Below are 25,340 nucleotides of genomic sequence, written 5' to 3'. Positions count from 1 at the left end.
GCCACATCGGGCTCGGTGCTGACAGCTCAGAGCCTGGAGCCTGCTTCAGATTCTGCGTCTCCCTCTCTCTCTGCTCCTCCCCTGCTCACTCTCTATCTCTCAAAAATAAATAAAGATTTAAAAAATTTAAAAAAAATAATAAAGTGAATAAAAGAGATTTATTGATTTCACCAAATGACTCTCAAAAGAAACAAGCATTATTCCTTACATTCTGCTACTTTCCACTATTTTAGGCTGTTCTTAGAATTTTAGCTAAAATTTCAGTGAAAATTGTACTGTAATGTTCCTTCAAGGTGATATCCAGAATGCCAGTAAATAAAAGGCTAATTACAGTTCTAAACCTGAGGGTAAAAACCTACTAACCTACTCTTTAAATGTGAGGAACTTGATAATTTAGAAAGACAAATAAATGGCTTCAGGAAGATAACTTTGTAATTAATTCTAAACCATGAGTTGAACAGATTATTCCAGTCATACTTTTTCTTTTGTCATCTGCACGAACAGAACTTACAGATTTGTCCATTGCCTGTATGCATACCAAGCAAGTATATAGTATCTGAGAGGAAATTATACTTAAATTGCTATCGAAGAGTTATACATGTTAGTCCATGAATATCTGGAAGCTTGTTTTAAATCAAGTGAATCAAAAGTTTAAATAGGGATGCCTGGGTGGCTCAGTCGGTTGAGCATCTAACTTTGGTTCAGGTCATGATCTCCAAGTTGGTGAGTTCGAGCCCCACATGGGGCTTGCTGTTATCAGTGCAGAGCCTGCTTCAGATCATCTGTCCCCCTCTCTCTGCCGCTCCCCCTCCTTGCATGAGCACACGCACAGTCTCTCTCTCTCTCTCTCTCAAAAATAAATAAAAGCATTTTTTTAAAGTTTTAAAAAATCACAAGAATGTTGATTTAAATCTAAAATAAATTCACAGATAACTGATATTGGTGATTATTAAGCCTTTTTTACTCTCAGTATCATTTCTTAACAGCTAAACTGCCTCCCTAAACTTGGTATCAATAAATAGAGTGTATCATAGTAATGAATTAGGGCATAAAACATTTCAGAATTGAATTATAGGTATATTGATGCATCCTGTGGGCTCCTACTTAAAGGTTCCCCCTCATTTAAGTTAAATCATTCTTTCATTAATCTTAAAATCACCAGGGGGAAAAGTTTTTGTTCAGAGAGCTGGAATTACTGGTGATTGAAGATACTGAAAAAGGAAACCAGAAGGAAAAAAAATATATTTTGTGAGTTTCCAAATCAAAGAGGTAGCTAGAGTGTTCCGATGTACATTGAGCAGCTATGACATCAGGCCACTCATTTCTGTTCTGTTCCTAGCAATTTAAAAACAGTTCACAAACGGTCTCCCCAGTATATGGGTGAAACAGAAATAGTGCGCCACACATTTACTATACATCCCATACATGTGAGCTATTTTATATTTATATCCACTAACTCTATTCCTTGACTACCAGAGAAGTATTGTCTCAACTGCCATCAAATTCATTCATTAGGTTTCCTTTGATGGGGAATCCAAGAGGTGCCAAAATTTTCACAAGGAATACAGTAACAATCTGCACAAACTGGTGGGCTTCAAGACGTCTTGTTGTTTCAGTTCTAGTTTGTATATCTCATTCAATTTTCATTTAAAACTATAATTTAGAGAAATTCCCACGTTTGTGTTCATTGTATCTTCATCAGTTTGTGTAGAGAGTTGGCATTGAATGGCACCTTCCACCTCTGTGAATGCATGCACACCCCATTCTGTTTGCAATAAGTCACCTTTTGTTTTGCAAATGCACAAACCAAAGTGTGTGACATTGTATTACTAAGAAACCAACCCTAAAAATATTAACATTATAAATAGACCACATAAGCCCAGAGGTTTCTTCCAAACTGTAGATTAAAGAACGTGTTGCTAATTTTCTCAAAAGCTCTGTCCTTCGCAGTCTAGACTTCCTCTAATATTATAATTTATTCGTTTAAAATAAGCTCTTTCAAAAATTTGATGCAAGTATTTTTAAAGTTTACATCCCCCACATACTCTTATTGAAGACAATATGGCAACTCTCCCTCCCCACCCCCAGAATAATAACTTTGGTCTAAAAAGAAAAATAACGTAATTAACTTGAAGTAAATGAAATTGCATAATATGGAATATATATTTGCATTTCTTTTGAAATATGTTGAACCACTAATAGGAATAAGAGATCCACTCTAAATGTTTGGAAATTTGACTTTTAATTTTAAGTTGGAACAGTTTAGCTTAAGAAATCACTAACATTTAAATAACATTTCAACAAACGCAACTGTTTGGAAACTACAACGGAGACAGCCTCCTGCCTTCTGTCTTGTGAGGATTGATTTGGAAGGCCCTGAGGGAGAAAATATTGGAGTTAGGAGGTAAAACTGAAGCCATCGTGGAAAGGAAGAAGTTACACTCTTCCTGTTATGACAGGAAACGTAGACAAATGTGCTTCCTGAGCATTTGCTCAGCAGGGAATGAAGTAGTCTTTGACCTTTACCTTAGGTACATTTTGGCTTTGTTAAACTAGTAAACATGTTTTTGCCCCCAAAATATTAATCTGGTTTATTTAATTTGTCTCATATTCAAATATTTTGTACGTATATGGGGTATAGAGAAATAGATAGAGGTATTTATTTTATGGCTGCATTTACAGATTGAATTTAGAACATAAATCAGCCTTTTAATGAACCAAGGAGACCTGAATAGCACATATAAAAAATTAAAAACATACCGTGTTATAGTCATCTCTTTAAAATCCAGAACATTTTTAGGCTTAAAAATGGACTACAACAAAATCTTTTAAATCCTGGTAATTTTAATAATTGTAGATCATCTTTCTTCCTTTTCCTCCTGGAGACAGATGTATCAGAAATTAGCTATCACAAGTTTTAAAACCCAGACCCTGTGAGTCTGTGAATAAACATTCAAGTTTATTCATATACATTCAACTATTTAACTGTGATCTAACCCACTGTTTATTATTTTTCCTCAAAACAGAGTGCAGTGCACAAAATTTTAAATTTTATTTTGGGGCTTGGGGGTTGGCTTAGGGTGAGGAGATGGTAGAGTTCTAAATTCCACACTCTCAAACCCCTGTTTTCATTCTTTTATTCTGTTCAGAATTTTAGGAACTACTCCTTGCAAACCCTTTGGAAATCCTGCTACACTGCAGTGAAACGCGGCTCAATGCGCTTGAGGCCAACGAGGACAATAGTCCTCTTTGCAGCAGAACACATTGCTGTCTCATCCTCGCAAGTTGTGCTGGAGGGTTACAAGCACATGGTAGCAGTCTGCTTAAAAGAGTCCCTCACTGCTCTTTAAAGAGCCTTTCATTTACGATGGCAGGCCCCGTCATTGTATAAAGGAGCGCTTGTCTAACACGAGTCTGCAGTGGCATTACTTCCTCCCACCGAGAGTAATCATCAAGCCTAAAGCTCGCAAGCCTTTCTAATGACAGACTGAATTAAACAAAATAAAATTGAAGAGGAATAGTGTAGAACAGTTGTACCATTACTTACTGTCAGAACAAGCCAGGGGAAGAAAAAGAGCATTTAAGAGGGCATTTCCCTTTTTTTCAATTAGAGATTGTCGTTGCAGACTCTTGACTCCATCCCTAACCCATTAAACACATAGGAAGACTTCGTGGCTCTGGATTAGAGAGCGCATTGTATCTATGAACTGTCCATCTTGTCCTTCATTAGTCGCTCCATTTCCTTAACCAGGAGGAGACTGAGAAACTATGTTGGGAGTAAGGCGGAATGGATCTAAATCTAAAATATTTTCATAGGATGCGGGTTATATTTCTCGTGACTCTTGTTGGACAACAACAACAACAAAAAGATAAAAGCCTCAAAACTTTGAAAGTAGAATTAGTTGGGTATATTAGTCCCAAATACGTTGTAAAACAAAGAAACTAATGTCACTTTATGAATTAAAGAACTGAACAAAAAGTTTTCCACTCATTGAGCAGTTCAATTAAGATTCAGCTGACAGTGTTCTGGGTGGTGGAAAGAAGTATCAGGGACCCATAGATAAAGTTATTGTCGCTTCAGGACTCAGTTATTCTCAGAGATGTGAGTAGCTGCTGTTTCCAAAGGTCTTTTCTTTCAATTTTTCAGAACTCCTGTAAGATACGAGGACTTTCACAGTTTATATGGCAGGAAAGTTCTCCTGAGGTAACTTCACGTGAACAGAGCCCAGATTGGGAGGGTGAACGGAGCAGGCACACATGTGGCTCGGAGACTCATTATTAAATGCCCCTTCCATTACACAGTAATCACACTAATATCCCTACCCTGTAGGAAATGATACAGGTCTTGTCCTCTGTTTTTAGAACTTGATATTTACATTGCCTGTGTGTAAATCAGAGTCCTACCTTTTTTATTCTGGCTGTAAACAGAGCTGTATTTGCTACCAACCAAAATATTTCTCATTTTGTGAAATTTAAATAAACATCCATAAATATAGAACTAGTGTGTGCCCACTGGTGCATGCATGTGGTTCTCACTGGCTTTAGTGGGAATGGCTGGAGGTCCTGAGGGCAGAAGTGGCTGAAGCACCCACACAAAAGGAGCTTTGGTTTATTGTGAGAACATAGAAGCCAACTTCTTCTCAATTTCTGTATTATTATTTTTTTTACTTTAACCTAGAAAGCTATCCTTACATGAATTAATAGTTCATGCACTATTCTGCTTGTACTCATCAGAATTGCTGACAATTCTTAATGTGCCTGTACACTGCTCAGTGAACAGTTGATGGGATTCATACTGTGCCGCCCGTCAGCCCCTGAAATGCATGGCCAGCTAGAAGAGGGAAAAACAACTAGAGGAAAGAAGGATGAATTTTGTGTGAAAAGGGTTGTATTTCTAGCTCATCCAAGGACTAGTTTTGTGACACTTTATGTCTTCATTTACAAAAGTATCATATGAGAAATGGGGATGGTAAGCTGTGCCGTATGGTAACTTGAAAGAGATACTGTCAAATGTGGTGAGATAACGTATTATAAAGTCTTTAACTTCTTAGAAAAAAAGCCACCAAATGAAGTCAACACTTACCAAAAAAACAATCATAAGAAATATGATAATTTCACCAACAAACCCATACACAAAATTTGGCCCACTCCAATTTCTGTCCTGAATTTCAGTTTTACCAAAAGCATATTTTCCCCATAAGTTAACATGGCAAAAAAGAAAAAGAACTATGTGAAATTTTCCTCTCGGTGGCAAATTTCCTATGTCCTATTAACATAGTTTGAGCATGCACTGAAATTCATTTTTAGCCATTCATTTTGGGTGGCAAAAAAGGTGTAATTGCTCCATGCATCTATCCTTTCATTCGTTCAACAAATATTTAGCCAAGTTTTGTTCTGGGACTTCAGGACATAAGATTGGAAAAGAGAAGTTCTGAGCTTCCACGGAAAGTTCAAGGTCTAGTTGAGAGAGAAACTCTAGCCTAGACATAATAATGTTAACCCAAGTTGGCAGGTTCTAGGACAGCAGTCTTTTACCATATGTAACAAGAACTAACTGAGCCTGATGCATCAGAGAAAAAATACTACCTGCCTTGTAAAGTGTTTCACAGTCAACAAGCCACTTACACTTTTATTATGGCCCTCGGTGAACTCTCATGACTCTGCAAGATGTCCATTATAACCTCCACTTTGTGGTTGAAGAAACCAGGACTCAGATAAGTTAAACAATTTACCCAAGAGCACACAGCTCATAAATGGCAGAGCTCCGACTTGATTTTCAATTCCTATATTTTTGCTTCTATACCACACTGCCCCAGTAATGATGCATATATACTACTTCTTTAAAAATATCTTAATAGTGTGAATTTTCTATTTTATCAATCTGGACAATTATTTTTCTGTGCATTTTCAGCACTGTCCATAATTTAATATTGTAACTCACATTCTTTACAGTCTTTGTTTCTCATCTAACTATAAAAAGAAAGTGACCCTGTTTTACTTCTTGGAATATGGAAATTAGAGGTGATTATGATAATATATTGATGAAATTGGGTAACCAAAACACAGGCATTTTATAGAATGAAATTACAGAAATAGATTCTTGTTTTCAACCATATTACCATTCAGTCAAATTTTCCCCTTGACCTAGAAGCGTGTGCTATCTAGGCATAGAATCTGAACATCTAAAATCTGAAATAAATATTTTAAAGGTCTCTAGTCCAGCTTCTGCTTAATTCAGGAATACCTTCTGTACCTTCCTTGGTATGCAGCTCTACTTAAACATTCTCAGGAATGAACTGCTTCCTACTTTGTCAGACTAGATCCACTCTTTGATAGTTCTCCTCCCTAGATGTTCTATTTTGAGCCTCTTTAAAAGATTTTCAGCAATGCTTTCTAATATGTAGAGTAAAACAGAATAACTCATCTGCCTCTTTACATGGCCAGAAATCTTCAGATCTTGGAAAGTGTTTAGCAAATCACTTTTAACTCTATTTCTCTGGATTGAACATTCCAGATTCCCTTAATGATTTCTAATGCAAAATTATTCTTACATCCTACATCAACCTATTTGCCATCCTATAGACACTGATTTTGTCAGTGTCATGGTAAAATGTAATTCTCAGAACTCCATACAGTGCCAAAGATTAATTAGTACTAACAAAAAGATCATTAGAATAATTAATTCCCACTCTGGAACACTACAACTTTAAATCCTTTCCCCCATATCAGCCACCGCATTAATTTTCCTCCAACCTGAGCTTCCAGAATTGTTTTTTTAAAAAATATGAACAAAGACTTTAAAATTAACTTTTTCATCGTATTGTTTGTGACCAGCTTTCTAGTCTGTAGAGGCGGCTATGGATAGACACTCTACCAGATTTATTTTTATATGCAGATCTTACAAGCATGCCTTCGACATCTTCATCTAATCCAATGATAAAAATTACTACCAGCTAGTATCAATTCTATAATACCGTGATGAGGACTTCGTTGAATACTTTCTTTGCCAAATACATGTTTTTTGAAAATCTTAACTCATTGGAAAGTTCAGTGAATTTTTGCTCAAAGAATGCATTTTGCAGATCCTCTCCCTTTATCTCTGTATCTTGTGACTATAAAATTAAATTTTTATCTTCACACTTTTCCATCCTTCATGATGAATCATCTAGGAAAGGAATAAAGACCATTTTTCTCTGAACTTTTTGATATATATTTTTTCTTGAAATCTAGAGCATATGTACACGTGTATTTCTCTCTAGACACTCTCTGGCTTCTCTAAGATTCCAAAGTGGTGTAAGTCTTTGTCTCAAGATTTCTGTCACTAATAGGTGAACTTTTTAGTAAAACAAATACATATATCCAAAATCTATTATTTTTGAGAGATTAAATTGTCAAAAAGTCAAGTAAAAAAAGGTATCTACTTTTAGCAGAAAATTATATTGACATGTTTAGACTTTATTATTTTTCTCTCGGGAGCAAATTTTTATTGAAATCTTATAAAAACAAGCTTTATAAGAAACCAACGTAATTGAAAGTTGGTTTCTTCCTCTAAAACCTTAAGTGTTCAAACCTTCAAGTGGTTAATTTGAAAGGTAGCAAACAAAACAATAAAACCCCTGTAGCAGATCCTGTTGAAATACTTTTTTAAAAATCTAAATGAGCTTAATCTTTGCAAAAGCTATTTTAGCTCAAAAGCTATAAAACAAAGTTATCTTATTTCTACAAAAAAGGGAGAGGGTCTTTGACTTCATGCCACAATTTCTTTAGAACCTCATCTTTTTCATCAAATTTGGCCACACACCAAACATTCAGACTTTAAAATAGACTATTTCCATTCCATAATCCACCAGCTCAGCAAATGTTCTTTGAGTGTCCACTGCCTAGTTTGTATGAAGCCCAAGACAGGATCTTTGGAGAACTCAAAGCCAATAGGAGAGGCAGACTCCTAAACAACAAACTCTATAATATTAGAATAAGTCTCATGGTAAAGGTTTGTAAAAAGTTCTAGAGGACCACCATGAGGGAAAAATGAGTTCTATCTGAATGTAACAATGAAAGCTACGTAGAAGAAATTGGCATTTACACTAATTGAAACCTTGCAGCTTGATGGGAGCCTGCCAGCAACCAGATGGAAATGGGGAGGGGCATGATGCCACAATCATCTTTCACTAAGAACAAGATAAGAAATAGCCAATATGGTAGGCTTCATTTCATATTCACCTGATTGGGTTAACATCTACTGTTATTTTTCTTGTTTGGTCTAGAGAAAAGGTTGGTCAGAAAACACAAACTGAATTCACCCAACTCTAGATAAAAATGTGAAATCATTACACATGACTGAAAAGATAATGCTATTAGCTAAGTAGTGCATTTTTTTTTTCAAATAAAGAAAATCGCTTTTAAGCATTAATGAAGTAAATGACTATTTTTCTCCAGCCGTGAGGAAGAGACGTGAACTCTTCAGGAAGATATATATGTAATAGAAGCCCCAGCATCTAGCACAAATGTCTGACATGGAGAATAGTCAATAAATATTACTTCACATCTGGCATATAGAAAATGTTCATTCAAAATTGCTTGAATTATTTTTGTTTCTGTGAATAGATTTACCAAATTTCTTTATAACTGAGTTGTATGGATCTGTATGTTTAATGAATGTGACTTTTCTCAATTTCAAATTCTAATTTCAATTCCTGATTCATACCTAGTAAGTTCTAAAGTAATTGTAAATGTAAGATGTGTGATGCTTGCCCATATGCTAGGATTTAAAACTCGAGGTTACTGAAACCTCTTACTACAACATCATCATATTTGCGGCTGTTTCCAGAAGTAAAGAAAAAAACATAAAATGGTCATTGCTTACAGACTAATTTTGTTTTCCATGCATATATTACATATTAAATCTCTTTAATTCTGAAAACTAAATGCCAAGTTACAATGTCCACTAAACACTACTGGCTTTATTCTCTTGTCAGTGCACCTTGATTGATGTAGAACACTGGAAAAGAGCATCTCTTTGCCTAACCACTTATAAAAACAGTTTTCCATCTCACCTAAGGTTACAAATATGTTATTTAAATAGAAATGGACTTGTCCCCGTCACAAATTATTGTCAAGTTATGAAAATGTAATCATTACAATACATTATTATATTTAAGTATAAAAGCTCTGAATTGCAATCTTTGTCATTGAGTGGCATATTTTAAACGAAGAGTAATATCCCAGGTCTCTTTAGAAAGCTTAATGCTTAAAAAACAGTTTTATCTAACTATGCACAATGAGAAAAAGCATTATAAAATACATTTTGAGTATGCTATGAAGAGCATGAACATAATACAGAATTAAATTTAGAGCAATTAAGAGTAGATTTTGAAGATATTTTCTTAAATGCTTTAATACAGTCAGCACCATTTCAGTTTGCAGTTTTAATGAAAAGAAGCTATATGCACTGACTCTTTTGACAGGTATTATTAAATAAGTATGCATTATCCACTAGCCTACTTGCTTACACAAAAGTTGAGGAGTAACTCAAAGTAAACACAAATAGTAGCTTTAGTGGTATTTCTGTGCTGAAACGTACTTTGATGGCGAGTGTTGTAACGTGCTAAATTCTGAGGTTTGAGTACAACAGAAACCATACTGTATTGAGACATTCCACCTACAGTTTGTGGTTATGAAAGTCTGATTAAAAGTGGTTTTAGATATATGAAAGTATTTTGGGCCAGTGCCGTCTGCATTGAACCTACTCTGTACACTGTTTCACTAAATAAAATACCCATGTGCAAGTACATTTGCACAACCGAATTTCATCTAAAATAAATGTTAAAAGATATTTTGTATGTCTATGTAATTAATTATTATGATTCTTTATCCATTCCAAAAATATAGCCTTTTTTTTTTGAGAGAGAGAGAGAGAGAGAGAGAGACTGACAGAGCGAGGGAGGGGCAGAGAAAGAGGGAGAGAGAGAATTCCAAGCAGACTCCACACTGTCCGTGCAGAGCCCAACACAGGGCTCGAACTCACAAACTGTGAGATCATGACCTGAGCCAAAACCAAAAGTCCAACACTTAATGAACTGAGCTACCCAGGTGCCCCTCAAAGAAATAGTCTTTATTTACCTCATTATTAATATGAATCATGACTCATCTGAATGTACTAGAATAAAAGTATCTAAAGTAGTATAACTAGATATGAAATAAAACACTGGCTATATTTTATTAGAAGCGCTTTAGAAAGACAGTCAATAAACATAAAACAAAAGGTGAGACATTGGCAATTTTTACAAAGAAAAATTTTCCCAAGTTGAAATGTAAATAACATACCTGAGTAGATAATTGACTAGCTGATGTGGGCTGATAAATACCGTATTTTCCAAAGAAAGATCCGTATGGATTCCATAGTTCAGCTTTATCTTTGTATTAGGCATAATAAGATCTTCAAATAGCCTTAATCAGTAGACTCTTCTGGTCACCAACATAGACATACTTCGTAAGCTCTTCTTCTTCTTGTGTAAATCAACCAAATGAGGAATGAGAAGTAGTTCTTTTGAGCTTCAGTGTTAAGTACTGTGCTTAATACTGTACATGTGTTTATTTTATACAGTCCTCACAGCAACTCTTAAGAGTAGGCATTCTCTCCGTTTTGCAGATGAAAAATCAAACTCAGAGAAAAATTCAACTGAAAGAAATTAAGAGAATTTCTCATGACTAGTAAATAGCAAGTTCCACCTTCAAATCCGGGTCCTCTGAATCCAAGCCCCATGTTCTTCCCTTTCTACCATGCCGCCTTTAATGCAAATGTGATAAAAACAATATAATCATTAAGTATAGATTTTTTTAAATTCTGCTTATGAGTTGCCAAAAATATTTCATGGGAAAAGCTATCACATAATTTTAGATAGCGTCCATCAATTTGATATTTCTAAAAACTTCACATAGAGTTTTCCTTGTTTGAGTTTTATACTGTAGATTTTTACCATGAGCCCATATGTGTCTGCTGTTCCAAGCACTGGGCATTCAACAGTGAACAAATACAAATGGCATATGGCCTTGTGGAACATGCACTGTAGAGAAGGAGACAGACATTAAATAAATGATCACACACAAAAATAAACAAATTATAAAATGTGATAAATGCTATTAAGGAAAATATAAAGGGTAATAGGTAAAACAGTTAGTATTAACAAAGTGTGGAGGACTGAGGAGACCAGGAGGTCAGGTTTTCTGTCTGCTCACCCACAGTTCCTGTCAACACATTTATTTAGGTGTGTGGGATGGAGCAGGATTCAAAGTTCACTCTGAGGTCTCTAGTTTGGGTGATTGAGTTTATTGTGAGATGGCCAGTCCAAAACGGGGAGCCGATTCGAGGATGAAGATAATGGGCTTAAGCTTTGGAGGTCTGAGAGATTACTATGACGTTCAGATAGACGTAGGACTGGAGGAGATCCACTGGGTGTCTGCAGATGGAAAAAAAAAAGCGAGGATTGGGAATCTAAATTTGGGAATTACGCACAAATAGGTATTAGATAGAACTGAGCTGGCCTCTGCAAGATGGGTTGGATTAGAAAGCAAGAAAAAAACTTAAATAGTCCCTTTAAAAATCAGCTGAATTAGGTACACCTGGGTGAGTCAATTCAGTGTTTGAATCTCCATCTTAGCTCAGGCCTTGATCTCAGGGCCATGAGTTCCAGCACTATGTTGGGCTCCACACTAAGCATGGAGCATACATAAATGCATACATACATCAATGCATACAAGAAAAATAAATAAAAATAAGCTAAGTTGATTTAGTCAGCATTTCCTGGAGTATATGCCTCAAAAACCTAGCCTTAAAAAATGATAATAAGTGCCCCTGTAAATAAATAAATAAATAAATAAATAAATAAATAAATAAATAAGCAGAGAAACAAACATTCTGTCAGCAATAGGTTTGGGCAGCAGATTAAATAGTTTAAAAGACATTTTCAGCCTTTAATCTTTCAGTGTGCTTCATTTCCCAAATGCATTGGGCCGCTAAACGTTTTGTCTTATGGGGTATCTTATGGGGTATTTTGTAGAAATGATATTCCACAGAAGACTTGCTGGGAAATGCTGGACCATATAAAGTCTTACAGTGAAGAATGTCCATGGTTTTTGGTGGGCAGACTGGAGTGTAATCAAGAGAGGAATGAAATTGGGAATACTGAAATTTTTATTTACGTTTGGTAGCCCTGCCAGGTAGGAAATAATTCGAAGTCAGAGAAAGGGAGCTGTTGCAGAGGGCACATCAGGAGAGAAAGGCAGTGTAAAGAGTGGGGTTTTGAAGACTGGGGATGAATTGAGGAGGGAATGATTTCAGACAGGGAGATCATCTAGGACAGGAAACCGATAAGGACAGGAATGATAGAGCCGCCTGGGAAATAGACAAGAAAGTGTGAACCTGAGAAACATTTCAAGGGAAGGAATTGTGGGACTTGGTAATAGATTAGATTAAAAGAAGAAAAAGGCAAAGATAACAATACAGTTTCTGGCCTGAGAGAGGAAGAAAGATACACAAAAGATTGAAAACAGACCCCTAACAGTATTATGGCTAACATACTTCCCAACTTTCTGCTGTAGTTCTAGAAAACAGAATACAATACTGTCTGAAAGCATAGTCCTATCCCTTCGAATGTTTTCAATTAAATGGCAAGAAACTAAACAATTTTAAGAATTTTTGAACACACACACACAAAGACTTTCTCAACACACATCTAAAATGCTATGTTCAGTCTTTAAGTGGTCAAAAATAAGCTCCAGACTTATAATTGGGAATGATGTTAACCATGCTGAAATTAATTTTCTTAAATCTTAAATTGTTCCAAAAAACATGAATAGTTCTCTGGTCACTTTCATTAAAATCCCCTACATTAAATCTGGCATTTACAGTTTCACATTCAGCAACAAGCTAGAAATCACACTTTTCAAATTCTAAGCAGAAATTAGTTTTAGATTTATTTGCTTTCTTTCCAAATGTGTTAGTGCCCAAGGGCTCTGACAATGACACACTTTGTTTCACAAAGGAAAAGAAGACTGTTAAAAAAAAAAAAAAGAAACAAACAGAAAAAACCTATGTGTTTTCTTTTCCCAAAAAAAAAAAAAAAAAAAATCCCTGCCTGCTTTCTATTTTCCAGGTGACATTTACAAAGAGGAAATTTGGGTTGATGAAGAAGGCGTACGAGCTGAGCGTGCTCTGTGACTGTGAGATCGCGCTGATCATCTTCAACAGCACCAACAAGCTGTTCCAGTATGCCAGCACCGACATGGACAAGGTGCTGCTCAAGTACACGGAGTACAACGAGCCGCACGAGAGCCGGACAAACTCCGACATCGTGGAGGTGAGAGCGCATGCGTGGTTGACGAATCAATAATAATGGCGGAGCCGCGTGGTCCTTGAACCTCTTGCGCACACCCCTCCTTTTCCTAAGTTGTTTGTATCTCCACAGATGTCCCCTTGGTTATCATCCCAACATTACCCCACCCTTTCTATCCCCACAAAACGGAAGTTAGGGTGATAGGTGATAGGGACCATGTAAACCTGGTCCCTTCTAGAAATCAGGCACCAGTGTCAGTGTATTGACCTCATCCTCCATAAGTCATCATTGCCCACGGCCGTGTGGGGACAAAGAAATTGACCTGTCCCAGACTTGGGAACTGTGGCCAACAGAGGGCTTGAGAATACTTTTGATCATTTCTTTCAGATATAGACTAGTTTTACAACATAGTCAAAAGAAAAAAGTGATCTCACCCCAGCCTTACACTTCAATTTTTAACTTTGTCTCTTCTTTCTAATTCATTCTTCCTAATGCATTCTTACTGCAAAAGTAAAGACAGTTATTATGCTAGAAATGTTTTCCCCCAATTATATGATTTAGTGTAGCATTGTTCATGTACAGGGAATCAAAAATCTGATGAAATGAATTTCTAAATGTTAGCATGGTGTTTTATCAAAGTCAGATTTAAAACGTTTTATTGTGCCAAAAGTAAATAAGCATCACATTAAAACTCAAAAATGTTGTTTATGTTTTTGATTCATTAGCATAAGTAGCATTGCCATACAGTTTTAAACACTTCTTGCTTTAAACACAGTGTTTAAATCGCCTTAGAGTACCCTTCATAAGCACTGAATACTAAACCAAAAAGGACGTATAATGAAGACTGTCCCCATCTGTCTGTTTTCCTCCCCTGTCTCCCCATGGTTTCTTAGACTGTGATTGCTTTTCCAGAATTAAGAGAAAATTAATAAGTGTTACAAAAGTATGTATTCAGAATCAGTTTGCCAGAGGACAAGTTATTCTTGCCATTACTTGGACCGTTCTATATTATAAAAAAATCTTGCACTAATCTTGACCAAATTAATCAACCTATCACTTCCATCTTCTCTTTACCTGTTATAATTCCTGAAACTGATTCTGGTTTCTTTGCCTTTATTGGGAGTTTTTTAAAAGTGTTGAGCTCATCAATTTTTTTAGTGTTTTGCCTAATAGGTTAAGCAAATAATTTCAGAGAAGCAAAAGTGAATAAGTAGACTTCATGTGGTATATGTTTAAAATACTTGCACATTTGCTTTACTGAACGTCACTTTGGTTTCTCATTGACATGATTTTAATTGTGTGCTTGCCTTGATTCTGAAATTTAAGGTTATTTATAAAACTTACCTACTGTTATTTCAGATAGTATTTTATCCATGTGTACATGTAACTGTGAAAATACATAAACAAACATTAATATGAACAGAACTAGTTGACTGTCAAATCTCATAGGTGCTTTTGTGTGTGTGTGCATGTGTGTTCACACACACTTAACATAAGTCCCAAACACAAAACAACTCTATACTCAAGACTCATCTCATTACCAAAACCATCACAACAGACATTTCAGGGTAACACAGAGTTGAGTTGGAATTTGTCGTTAGATCTAAACTGCTCCAGTCCTTAACATGCTGTGAAATGCAGTAGAAATATAGTAAAGTAGTTGAAAATTTTGTTGACTTTTAAAATTTGCTTTCTTAAAGGAGTTTAAAAATCTAGAAAATTCATCTTCTGAGAGCATTAGTCAGGATGATTTGATGGTGACTGAGAACTTCACATTCTCGAGACTTTCATATTCTTGGACAGATGGGTATCTGAGCCAGACTTTTTTTTTTAATGTTTATTTATTTTTGAGAAAGATAGACACAGCACGAGAAGGGGAGAGAGTCTAGGACAATAGAGAGAGAGGGAGACACGGACTCTGAAGCAGGCTCCAGGCTGAGCTATCAGCACAGAACCTATCACGGAACTTGAACTCGTGAACTGCAAAATCATGATCTGAGCAGAAGTCAGATGCCTAACTGACTGAGCCACCCAGGCGCCCCATGAGCCAGAGATCGTTAAAGGCCATGAGAAGTGCACTGGGTTGGAAGTCAGAGGGCTTGCATTTGAATGCTTGTCATGCACAATCTTGCTATGTGACAAGTTAGCTATTTCTCTAAAGTTTTCTCATCTTAAAAATGAAGGCATTGAATTTCAAAGTCCTTTGTAGCACAATTCTTTTAAAAGCAATACTTTTAGGGGCACATGGGTGGCTCAGTCCATTAAGCGTTCGACTCTTGATTTTGGCTCAGGTCATGATCTCACAGTTCAGGAGCTCTAGCCCCATATTGGGCTCCATGCTGACGGCACAGAGCCTGCTTGGGATTCTCACTCTCCCTCCCCCTCTACTCCTCCCCCCCACCTCAAAAATAAATAAACTTAAAAAAGAAAGCAATACTTTTAAAAGAGAGTGAAGCAGCAGCTCCATTATCTTGCATTTAATATCAGTAAATTAAAGCTCTGAATCTCTCGAAAAGGCATTCTGGGGCTCCTAGACCAAAACTAGGGAAGGCTTGATTCTTTGAATGAAGAGAATATAAGTCAGTCCTGCTCAACTACCTGAATCACACATTCTTCACCTATTTGGCTTTTCCAGTTTAGTAATAACAGATAATGGAAGAAGAATTAAAGTGGGATCCCTAAGCTTGATAAAATTTACATTACCCCCAGATAGAATATTTTTGGAAGTGCAGCTCATTGAAATCACTATGCTTGAAATACTTGGTGGAGGGGCGCCTGGGTGGTGCAGTCGGTTAAGCATCCGACTTCAGCCAGGTCACGATCTCGCGGTCCGTGAGTTCGAGCCCCACGTCAGGCTCTGGGCTGATGGCTCGGAGCCTGGAGCCTGTTTCCGATTCTGTGTCTCCCTCTCTCTCTCTGCCCCTCCCCCATTCATGCTCTGTCTCTCTCTGTCCCAAAGATAAATAAAAATGTTGAAAAAAAATAATAAAAAAAAAAAAAGAAATACTTGGTAGAGAAGAAGGAATCTGGATGGAGAGCTGCATTTATAACTGGTTTCACAAGTAATTCTTATACACACTAAGTTTGAAAACCTCTGCAGCACTAAGACATAAATTGTGTTGGAAGTTAAGAACCTGGGATACATCACGGACTTGAGGAATCCATTCTAAGAATGAATCTAACACAAAGTTGGGAGTTAAAGTAGTTTACTACTTCTGGGTAAAATTTTAAATCCTATTTATTTTAATTTAATGGAATACATTTAACTGAGTAAGTTTAATGAGGAGCATAATATGTTTCATGAAGGGTCATTAGTTTTATATTTCCCATTTGGACTATTACCTCTCTCCCTTAACCCTCCAAAAACAGTTTACTCACAAGAAAAAAAGATTGGCACTGAGAGGGAAATAATATGATTCCCAGCATTTAGACCAAAATATAAATTTGAGGCCATACCAGAGTAGTGTTACAGGGTCATAGGAAATTGTGCAGTGCGTGGGTGCTGTAAAAGATTCCTTCTTTTAGCAAAAAAGCTCTGTGTAATTATCATGTCTTTGCTTGATAATTAGCCCTACAGTTACAATGGCACAAAGACTTACAAAGACTTAATAGACAGACTGAGATAGGTTTTTTTAATTGTTATATTATAATGCAGCTTGAATATCTGTTTAGATACAATATATAAATATGCCAGATTTAGTAAATGTGTTAAATTTTTAATCCATTGGTTTAAAACAACAAAACCAGTTACTGTATTAAAAGTGCTTCCTTTGAAGAAAGTGCGTTTTATTTAACTATGTGACAAGTATACTGGACATTTACTCAAAATAGTAGCTTATGAGGTCATTGAAATTCAACAGGGATTCTGATGATATTAAAGAACTGTCCGTTTCATCTCTTCCAACTGTCTTAGCTCCTCCACTTCTGGTTCTCTTAGCTGCTTTCCTCCCCTCCCAGTTGATGTTGGGCTCTATTCCTGGAAGAAGATGTGGTGTTGAGCACTTCAAGATGACCTGAAGAATTCAAGTCCCACAGGACATGCTTACAGGCTGTCTTTCTGTTAGCAATAATTTAGCCATGTCAGCTTACAGTCAGCACTGTACAAGGGATTCTGAAATAGCAGAAGACAGGCATTCTTGTTAAGGATGTAGACCATATAGAAAAATCAGTGTAGGAACAGTTGGAGGGCAGGGGAATAATAACCTCATTAACGTAATACAAGCTACTGAAAGGAAAACATAAGCTAAACAGTTTAACAAAACTCATTCAAACAAGTCAGTGATCACCAGACCATTTCAGGTGGCCTTTGGAGTGACAGAAGTCCCAGACAGGTTACCTCCATATCCAACACATGTTTTCTAACCACAAAACCCATATGAGAGTGTCACTTAGCACCTGGCCAGGAGGGAATGTGTCACCCTTCAGTGATTCAGTGATTCTCTTGAGCTGCTCATCCAGTCTGGGACAATAGTCAAGTGACTAAGTGTGGAAGGGGAATGGAACATGGCGTCCTCTGCTGCTCCCTAGGAAATCAAAAAGGTGGACCTAACTCCCGCAGAAGAAACATTTGATTCACAACTGACTCAGTGGAGCATTACTGGTTTGTTTTTTAGATGTGCAAATGGGCAAGATAGTGTGTGTGTGTGTGTGTGTGCGCGCGCGCGTGTGTGTGTGCGTGTGTAAGAGAGAGAAAGAGAGAGTAAAGTTAGAGATAATGTTTACATAAAATTTTATTTTCTGTTATCTGAATCTTGTTTGGATTTAAAGACTTCTAAGAACAGTTGTCCACAAAAATGTTTCCTTTAGCAGTAGTAATTAAGGGCTGAATCAGGACTGGAAAGATGTTAATAGGTTATAAACTTTATTGTTTCGCAGTGCTCCTGGAGGTTATCAATAAACTAACTACCTTTACATAGTATGGTAGAACTTCGTGAGTGTAATTTTTGTTGAAAAACAAATGCAGCCAATAGTAGAAATGGACTTTTTTACAAACTGTATGATCAAATTCGGGAATAGATATAAAATATGAAAATATGTTTATTTTACCTGAGCTTTCATGATGTCTAATTAAATAGGTTCCAATTTTTATTATAAAATATAGGTATGTGAAGTTATTTTTATGCATACCTGTAGGTATCTATTATACAGGCATACTTTTTCCTTTTTATTATTTTTTTTAATTTTTTGCAATGAGGTAGCATGTGGCTCTTTCCATAGGCTTCTTTTTGTTTGTTTCAAGTCTTTATTTAAATTCCAGTTAGTTAAAAAATAAATACAATAAATACATAAATGAATTTAATTAGTTAATTAAAATTCCAGTTAGTTAACGTATAGTGTAGTATTAGTTTCAGGAGTAGAATTTAGTGACTCACATATAACACCCAGTGCTCATCATAACAAGTATATTCCTTAATATACATCATAGGTACTTTTCATAAGAATAAAAGCACATTCTCTTATTTGTTTGGTCATTCGTTGTATTTTTATTTTTTCATGCATTCACTGAATAAAGATTGGTTGAATTTTTGTATGTGCTTTGGAATGCCCAGAGATACAAACATAAACCAGGCCCTCAAGGACTATTGGTTTTTAAGATTGCTCACAAGGCTATACATGATCTGGCCCCTGTTTATATGTTCCTCTCCAGCCAATCCCCTTTGCTGTTTCCCTCCCCCACTGCTGCCATCCTGTATTCGGGCCACCAAAACATGTTTATATTCCTCAGCTTTTCCAAACCTGATTTGTTTTGTCTTTAACACTCCTTACTAGGCCTTTTCTTGGCCTTTATTTATCCTTCATTCAGGTCAGGTCCCAATTTATACTTTTGGAAAGCCATCCTTGTGTTTTTTCTGTATTAGAGTTAGAATTGTATTTTCTCCATCAAAGCACCATGTTATCCAATTACCTGTTGCACACTGGATTTTAAACTCCTGGAGGGAAGGGACTATGCTTATGTTGTTTACCAGAACTATCCTATCTCTGTTGTTTACCTACAGAATATTTGGCCCTCAGAATATATTTGTAGAATAAATAAACAGGGGGAAACAATTATAACAGGATGTATACCAGTGATTATCATGCAGCATAATGTTACTCACTTAAAGTATAAAAAAATGTTTTTATAGCTCCAAAGAAACAGTTCGTTAAAATTTGGTTAATTTTCTCAAAGCACAATCAAGAAACTAAAATAATCCAAATCTGTGTTAATACAGTAACCATTGGCCACATATGACTATTCACATTTTTTAACTTTTTTTTTTTTTTTTTTGAGAGAGAACACATGAGCAGGGAAGGGGCAGAGGAATAAAGAGAGAGAGAATCCCAAGCAGGCTCCATGCTGTCAGCACAGAGCCTGACATGGGGCTCAATCTCATGAACCGTGAGATCATGACCTGAGCTGAAATTAGGAGTCAGACACTTAACCGAGTCCCCTCGGCCCCCCATGACTATTCACATTTAAATGAATTAAAATTAGGTGAGATCTCCAGTTCGCTTCCCCATTGGCACTAGCCACATTTCAAGGGCTCAGTAGCCACATGCAACTAGTGACTGCTGAATGGGACACGGAAGATGTAAAATGCAGTGATCATCACGGAAAGTTCCATGCAACAGTGCTGGTCTAATTAAAATGTGAAAAGGAGGCATTTAATCTAACTGTGTTCTCAAATTCACACCAAGATTAGTTTTTCAATATAAAATCTGAGGAGTGCATTTCAAAAGTAAAGAACCGTGGAACCGTGGATTTTAGAATCCAGAGCATAAATGTTCACTATGAGAGACAACAATTGAGAACTAAACATTCAGCCTAAAACTAAAAACATATTTTACCCCTAAACCAATAACCACAGAGTCGATCAGTAAACTTACTACCTAGTCAGAAAGCACTTGCAAGTTGTCCAGACTGACAGAGAGCTAGGCAATGTGTGCTGGGTTTTTTTTTTGTTGTTTTTTTTTTTTTTTTAAGTGCAAAGCTTGTGAACGGAAAGGGGGTAGATCTTTCTTGTTACTATTTTAAAATTACTTGAAGCAACACGAGCCAGTATTTAACTTTATAATTAGTAATTTCATTTCTTCAGAAAAGCAGGGTTTTTCTTTATGAAGGAGCTCAGAAAAATAATATTCTTGAAATACATTAAAAATTCTTCTTAGGTTACTATAAAATATAATTAAAATAGTTCTTACTGTGATTAGCTCAGTAACTCTGCCCAGTCCTCTGTTAAACCAAGTATATAATTGCTTTTCAATAGATAATACTGAAAAATGAAGAAAGAATTAGTATATTCCAGACAGATTTAAACTTTCAGTGTTGAGGCTTCCAAGGAAAAGGGGGAAAAATGATTTTGTGAAAAAAAGGTTTAGTAAATTTCTGCTTAATTTTAATGTTCATTTTTGCTTACGTATCTTTAAAAGACTTCTACTAGTCCCTATAAATCACACTTATATTTATTCCCCAAAGTCTAAAAGAAGAAATGGGCCTAAAAATGTATTCATATTTGTCATAACTACCACAGTGGATTTTTACATATCAAAGCTGAAGATTCGTTTCTTTTTTAAAAATAATGCTCTTGCTTAATTTACATGTATTTTGTAAACATGAAAAGATGCTTCACATCTCATTTATTGAACAGATCATTGTTGAGCAAATAAAGTGCATGTTAGAGCACTAAAGTTATATGCACAAGGCAATAAAATGGAATTTCCTCTCACCTGTTACTACATAGCTCTAATGGCTTATAGGCAGTAGTACTAACACAGAGTCGACAGAAAATTATTTAATAATAGTAGAAAAGACAAGAGGTTTCAAAATACAGCCTTTTTCTCACTGATGTAACCGTTTTGTCATTATTAATTACCACCACTTTATCATCATCATTTTGCATGATCGTTCTTGACCTGGTAGAAACCAGTGTCTTCATTTTTTTGTTTTTTCTCCCCAGTATATGAAAGGGAAAGGGGGAAAATATTTAGCCTGGATCATTATAGTCACTTAGTCACTTTTTAATGATATTTACAGATTTCACGGCATATGGAACTTGGTGTTGGACAGCATATTTGAACCATTTGTTAGCCATTGATAACACCTCAGTAAAAGTAGTATTGTTTGGCTTTAAAGTATCTGGCTTTAAAGTATCAAATTAGATACCAAAGAGTAGAACATCTTTACGTCCTCAGGACTGGTTACTGAATAGCACTGTGGAATATTCAAAAGTGAAGTTTTAGGAACAATTCCAGAGTCCTGCCTAGAGTAAAATAAAAGATGATAAATCTTTTAATGAAATGATATTTATTATTTCACTTACCTCACTGAATTTTTAAAAAGTTATTATAAATCTGTTTCCCTTCCCTGAAAGACATAATGATGTTTTATCTACAGCTCTAACTCCAACTGCCATCTCAATAAATGGGACATTGTAGACATTCAATAAATATTACATATATATATATATATATACATACACACATGTATTTATGCATATATGCTTATGTGTATATAGATACATAAATTAAAAGAACTTATCATTATAGTATAAATAAAATTAAACCTTGTCAAGTTTTCTTTGTTGAAGTCAGATATGTTCTAATAATAATAAAGGTGAGAATCTTTCAAGTGAACCTGAGATGAATAAAGTTGTTGCTGTGTAAGAAACAAATAGGCATAGCAGACCACATAGAAATATTACCTGTAGTAATGGTGGAAAGTAAAAAACCAATATATGTAGATTTCCTAGGGAAGAGAGAAGCAACCTGTTGGTACTTTGGCCAGGATGTGACAGGAGGGATCAGTGGGTCTCAAACTTCATCATTTCTGTCCTGTGAATTCTCTTTGGGCAATTGAACCAGGTTTCAGATTCTAGTCCAGTCTGAGTCACTGGGGCTCTTGCTGAGAGGCTGATTGGGACTCACTGGTACAGGGCAGAGCCCAAGACTACGTTTCCGACCAGTTCCCAGGTGCTGCTGATGCTGCTAGTTTGTGGACTGAACTTTGAGTAGCAAAGACTCAGACTTCCCTTTCCAAACATCTGTTTTCCCCAGCATGGAGTTTGAAAGTACATTTTTAAAAGAGAGAGAGAGAGAGAGAGAGAGAGAGAGAGAGAGAGAGAATCCCAAGCAGGCTCCAAGCTCAGTGCAGAGCCTGATGTAGGGCTTGGTCTCATGACCGTGAAATCATGACCTGAGCTGAAGTCAAGTGTCAAATGCTTAGCCAACTGAGCCATCCAGGCACCCCAGAAGTATATTTTTAAACACTTATTCTTTATAGCTTTACTGAGGTCTAGAATCATACCATAAAATAGATTTTTTAAAAGTAATATTTGGTAAAACTAACTCTTGAAAGCAAGTGTGTTAGGTTTCCAGAAGCATGATGTAAAAGGCCTGTGACTACTCAGTAAGGTGAGTAAGGCACCACTACCCTGTCTGTGGTGAACACTGCATCTCCTGACCTGGTCTCTGCCCTTGTGAGTGCCTGTCAGTTGGCAGTGGCTGCCTGTAGCACGTGTTGAGGAAGATTCTGAGCCTGAAAGCAGACTCAGCAGGCACGTGTGATGTGATTGGGTAGGCATGTGTGCCAAGGTGCTCAGAGAAGTGGAAGCTCTGTGCTTTCCTCCTTATCTTCCTGGTCAAATAATCCATAGGACATTCTGGGAGAAGACTCCAGACTTGACCACTAAAAGGACTGGAATTAGGCAAGTGCTGCATATGTGTACAACAGATTGGGTGGGTAGATTATATTATTGGAAATACATCTTATTTTACTAATAGCTACTTTGCATATTATCCAGTCGTGTCTCAACGGCATTTAGCGTATTCTCTGTTACCCTGAAATTTAGCCACCCAATGGAAGTTTCTGAATAAGGGGAAAAAAATTTCCTGTCAATTATTTCTAAAGGTCATAAAGTTAATGACTAGCTGGGAGGTTAATTAGATTCTCAAAGCCTCTTCATATCAATTAAGTCTCTTATCTTTATGTTTTAGTAAATAAACTCGATAACTATTTAGAGCTACTGTTTTAAGATAAGAAACACTGTAAACAGTAAACTGTACAACTGGTATTTGGGGTTTTTTCCTCACATCTAAGAAAGCATGGTTACAAAATAAACTAATACATGAAATAATGGTAGTATCTCTTATTCTAGAATTTCTGAATTAAATAATTTACTTTTCAAAATTACATGCAAATGACTCCTTAATCATAAACAAATACCATCTCTATGACCTTGAGAAAACTGTTTCAGAGACGAAAAACTAAGGTCAGAGTTACCCTGAAAATGAGCTACTAGTAAAAAATCAACTGCACTCTCAGTGGTTCCAAACACCAAACTCCTTTCAAAGTTACTGTACACATTTATAAATAAGTGATATATTTAGTGCCTATAGCCTAACAATTACAAACTCAATCACTTCTGTCATGTAATTTCTCTTTGGATAATAGAAGCAGATTTCAGAATGAAATGATATTGATGTGCATTAATCAGTAAGGTAGCCACTAGCTCTACGTGACTATTTAAATTTAAGTTAAATAAAATAAAATTGAAACGAGCTCTTAGTCTCACTAGCCACAAGCAAGTACTTGATAGCCACATGTGACTCGTGAATTCCGTATTGGTGGGACCAGTAGAGAAATACCCATCACCCTGGAAAAGTTCTATTGGGCAGCACTGATGTAGGAAGTGAAACTGGTGAATCCAGTGCTCTTGTTCATGAACTAACTAGCAGGACGTTTGATGGATACACCTAATAAAGGGCTTGTCAACTGGAGGGGATGCAGGCGGCCATTTCACCTTTTGCTCCTAAGCATCTACTCCATGCTCATAGAGTGTCAGGGTCTGGGTCAGGGCACAGAAACCAAAGCGGGAAAGCTGAGCCACTCAGTCAGTGTTTCCTCCCAGGAGTAGAGTATTTGTTAAAATAAATGTGACTTGGTGGAGTGAAGGGAGAGGATAGAGGGAACACTAAGGCTTGAATTGCCCCAAGGAAGAAGAGAAAATGGAGGAAGGGATAGGAAAGAAGAGTCATAGGGAAGCAGAAACAAGGTAGGTCAATTCTGGACGTTCCCACGAGGAAGGAAAGAGCACACGTGCACACAATTTCTGATTTTTCCTCATTGGAAATGTGAGAATTCTGTCTTCATCCAGGGTTCATGACTGGGATCTCCTTAAATTTAGTGGTTCTGAATTAATATTGGGGGGAGGGGGTGGGGAGCAAAGCTGCAGAGTGATTTTCCCAAAGAATGTTGTTGAAGCATTATCATGAGCGTTTACCTTTAAAATTTTACATTTAGGAAATAGAAGTTCAAAAGCCCCACAGATTTGGAGAGAAATTAAGTTCTAGTTATAGCAACATCACACACTAGCTCTCTAACCTGGGGCAAGTTATTTAACCATCTTGTCTTCAGGTTCCTGCTCTGAGTCAGATATTGTCCACCCTGACCCAGCCTTCCTCACAGGCTATTGTGATGATTACAGGCTATAAAAGATGTCAGAGTCTGTTGTAAACTGTTAAGTCATATAAGATGTTTTCATTTTCAACATCAAGGGGAAATTTTAAGTAATAAAAGTTGTTTAATCAAAAGAGAGAGAAGAAGCAAATTCTTAATTTGGAAATAAATCTATAATATTTTATATTAATAAGTATATTAAGTATACTATTCTTATATAAATAATGATAGTATTTTATATAAATTAAGATCTGAAAAAGCCACTGAGTTTTCTTTTCCCCAAGCATTTGTGAAATATTCTCTTTGTGCAAGATGAGTGGGACAATGATGATGTGTCCACCACTCTCCAGGGCTGATAGTCCAATGTAAATGAAACATACACAGGACTTATTTCATTCCGCAGATATTGAGGAACATGAAGACTATGTGCCAAACATTGTGCTAGTTATTGGTGACACATCTGTGGCAGTCCTACCCAATGGTCCAAACCATAAGACTTAGAGTACAGTGGGATATCTGAGGCAAAAGAAGATAATTGCAACTGAGAGCACCTGAAAACATCTCATAGTGGTTAC

General features: G+C 36.4%; 1 protein-coding gene across 22 annotated transcripts in view; it reads left to right on the top strand.

Annotated features, from left to right (window-relative positions):
- The window catches only part of MEF2C (myocyte enhancer factor 2C), a 171,868-nt gene that overhangs the window by 82,074 nt on the left and 64,454 nt on the right, over positions 1-25,340 (top strand). For all 22 annotated transcript variants that reach the window (XM_019836497.3, XM_011284522.4, XM_011284541.3 and 19 more), the window contains one exon: positions 13,152-13,355. In XM_019836497.3, coding sequence (XP_019692056.1) covers positions 13,152-13,355 — 204 coding nt within the window. The remainder of the gene's footprint in view (positions 1-13,151; positions 13,356-25,340) is intronic.

The sequence above is a fragment of the Felis catus genome, chromosome A1 (genome assembly GCF_018350175.1).
Source record: "Felis catus isolate Fca126 chromosome A1, F.catus_Fca126_mat1.0, whole genome shotgun sequence".
NCBI classification, from domain to species: domain Eukaryota; kingdom Metazoa; phylum Chordata; class Mammalia; order Carnivora; family Felidae; genus Felis; species Felis catus.
The sequence above is the reverse complement of the archived record's forward strand: the minus strand, read 5'-3'. Positions and strand labels throughout refer to the sequence as shown.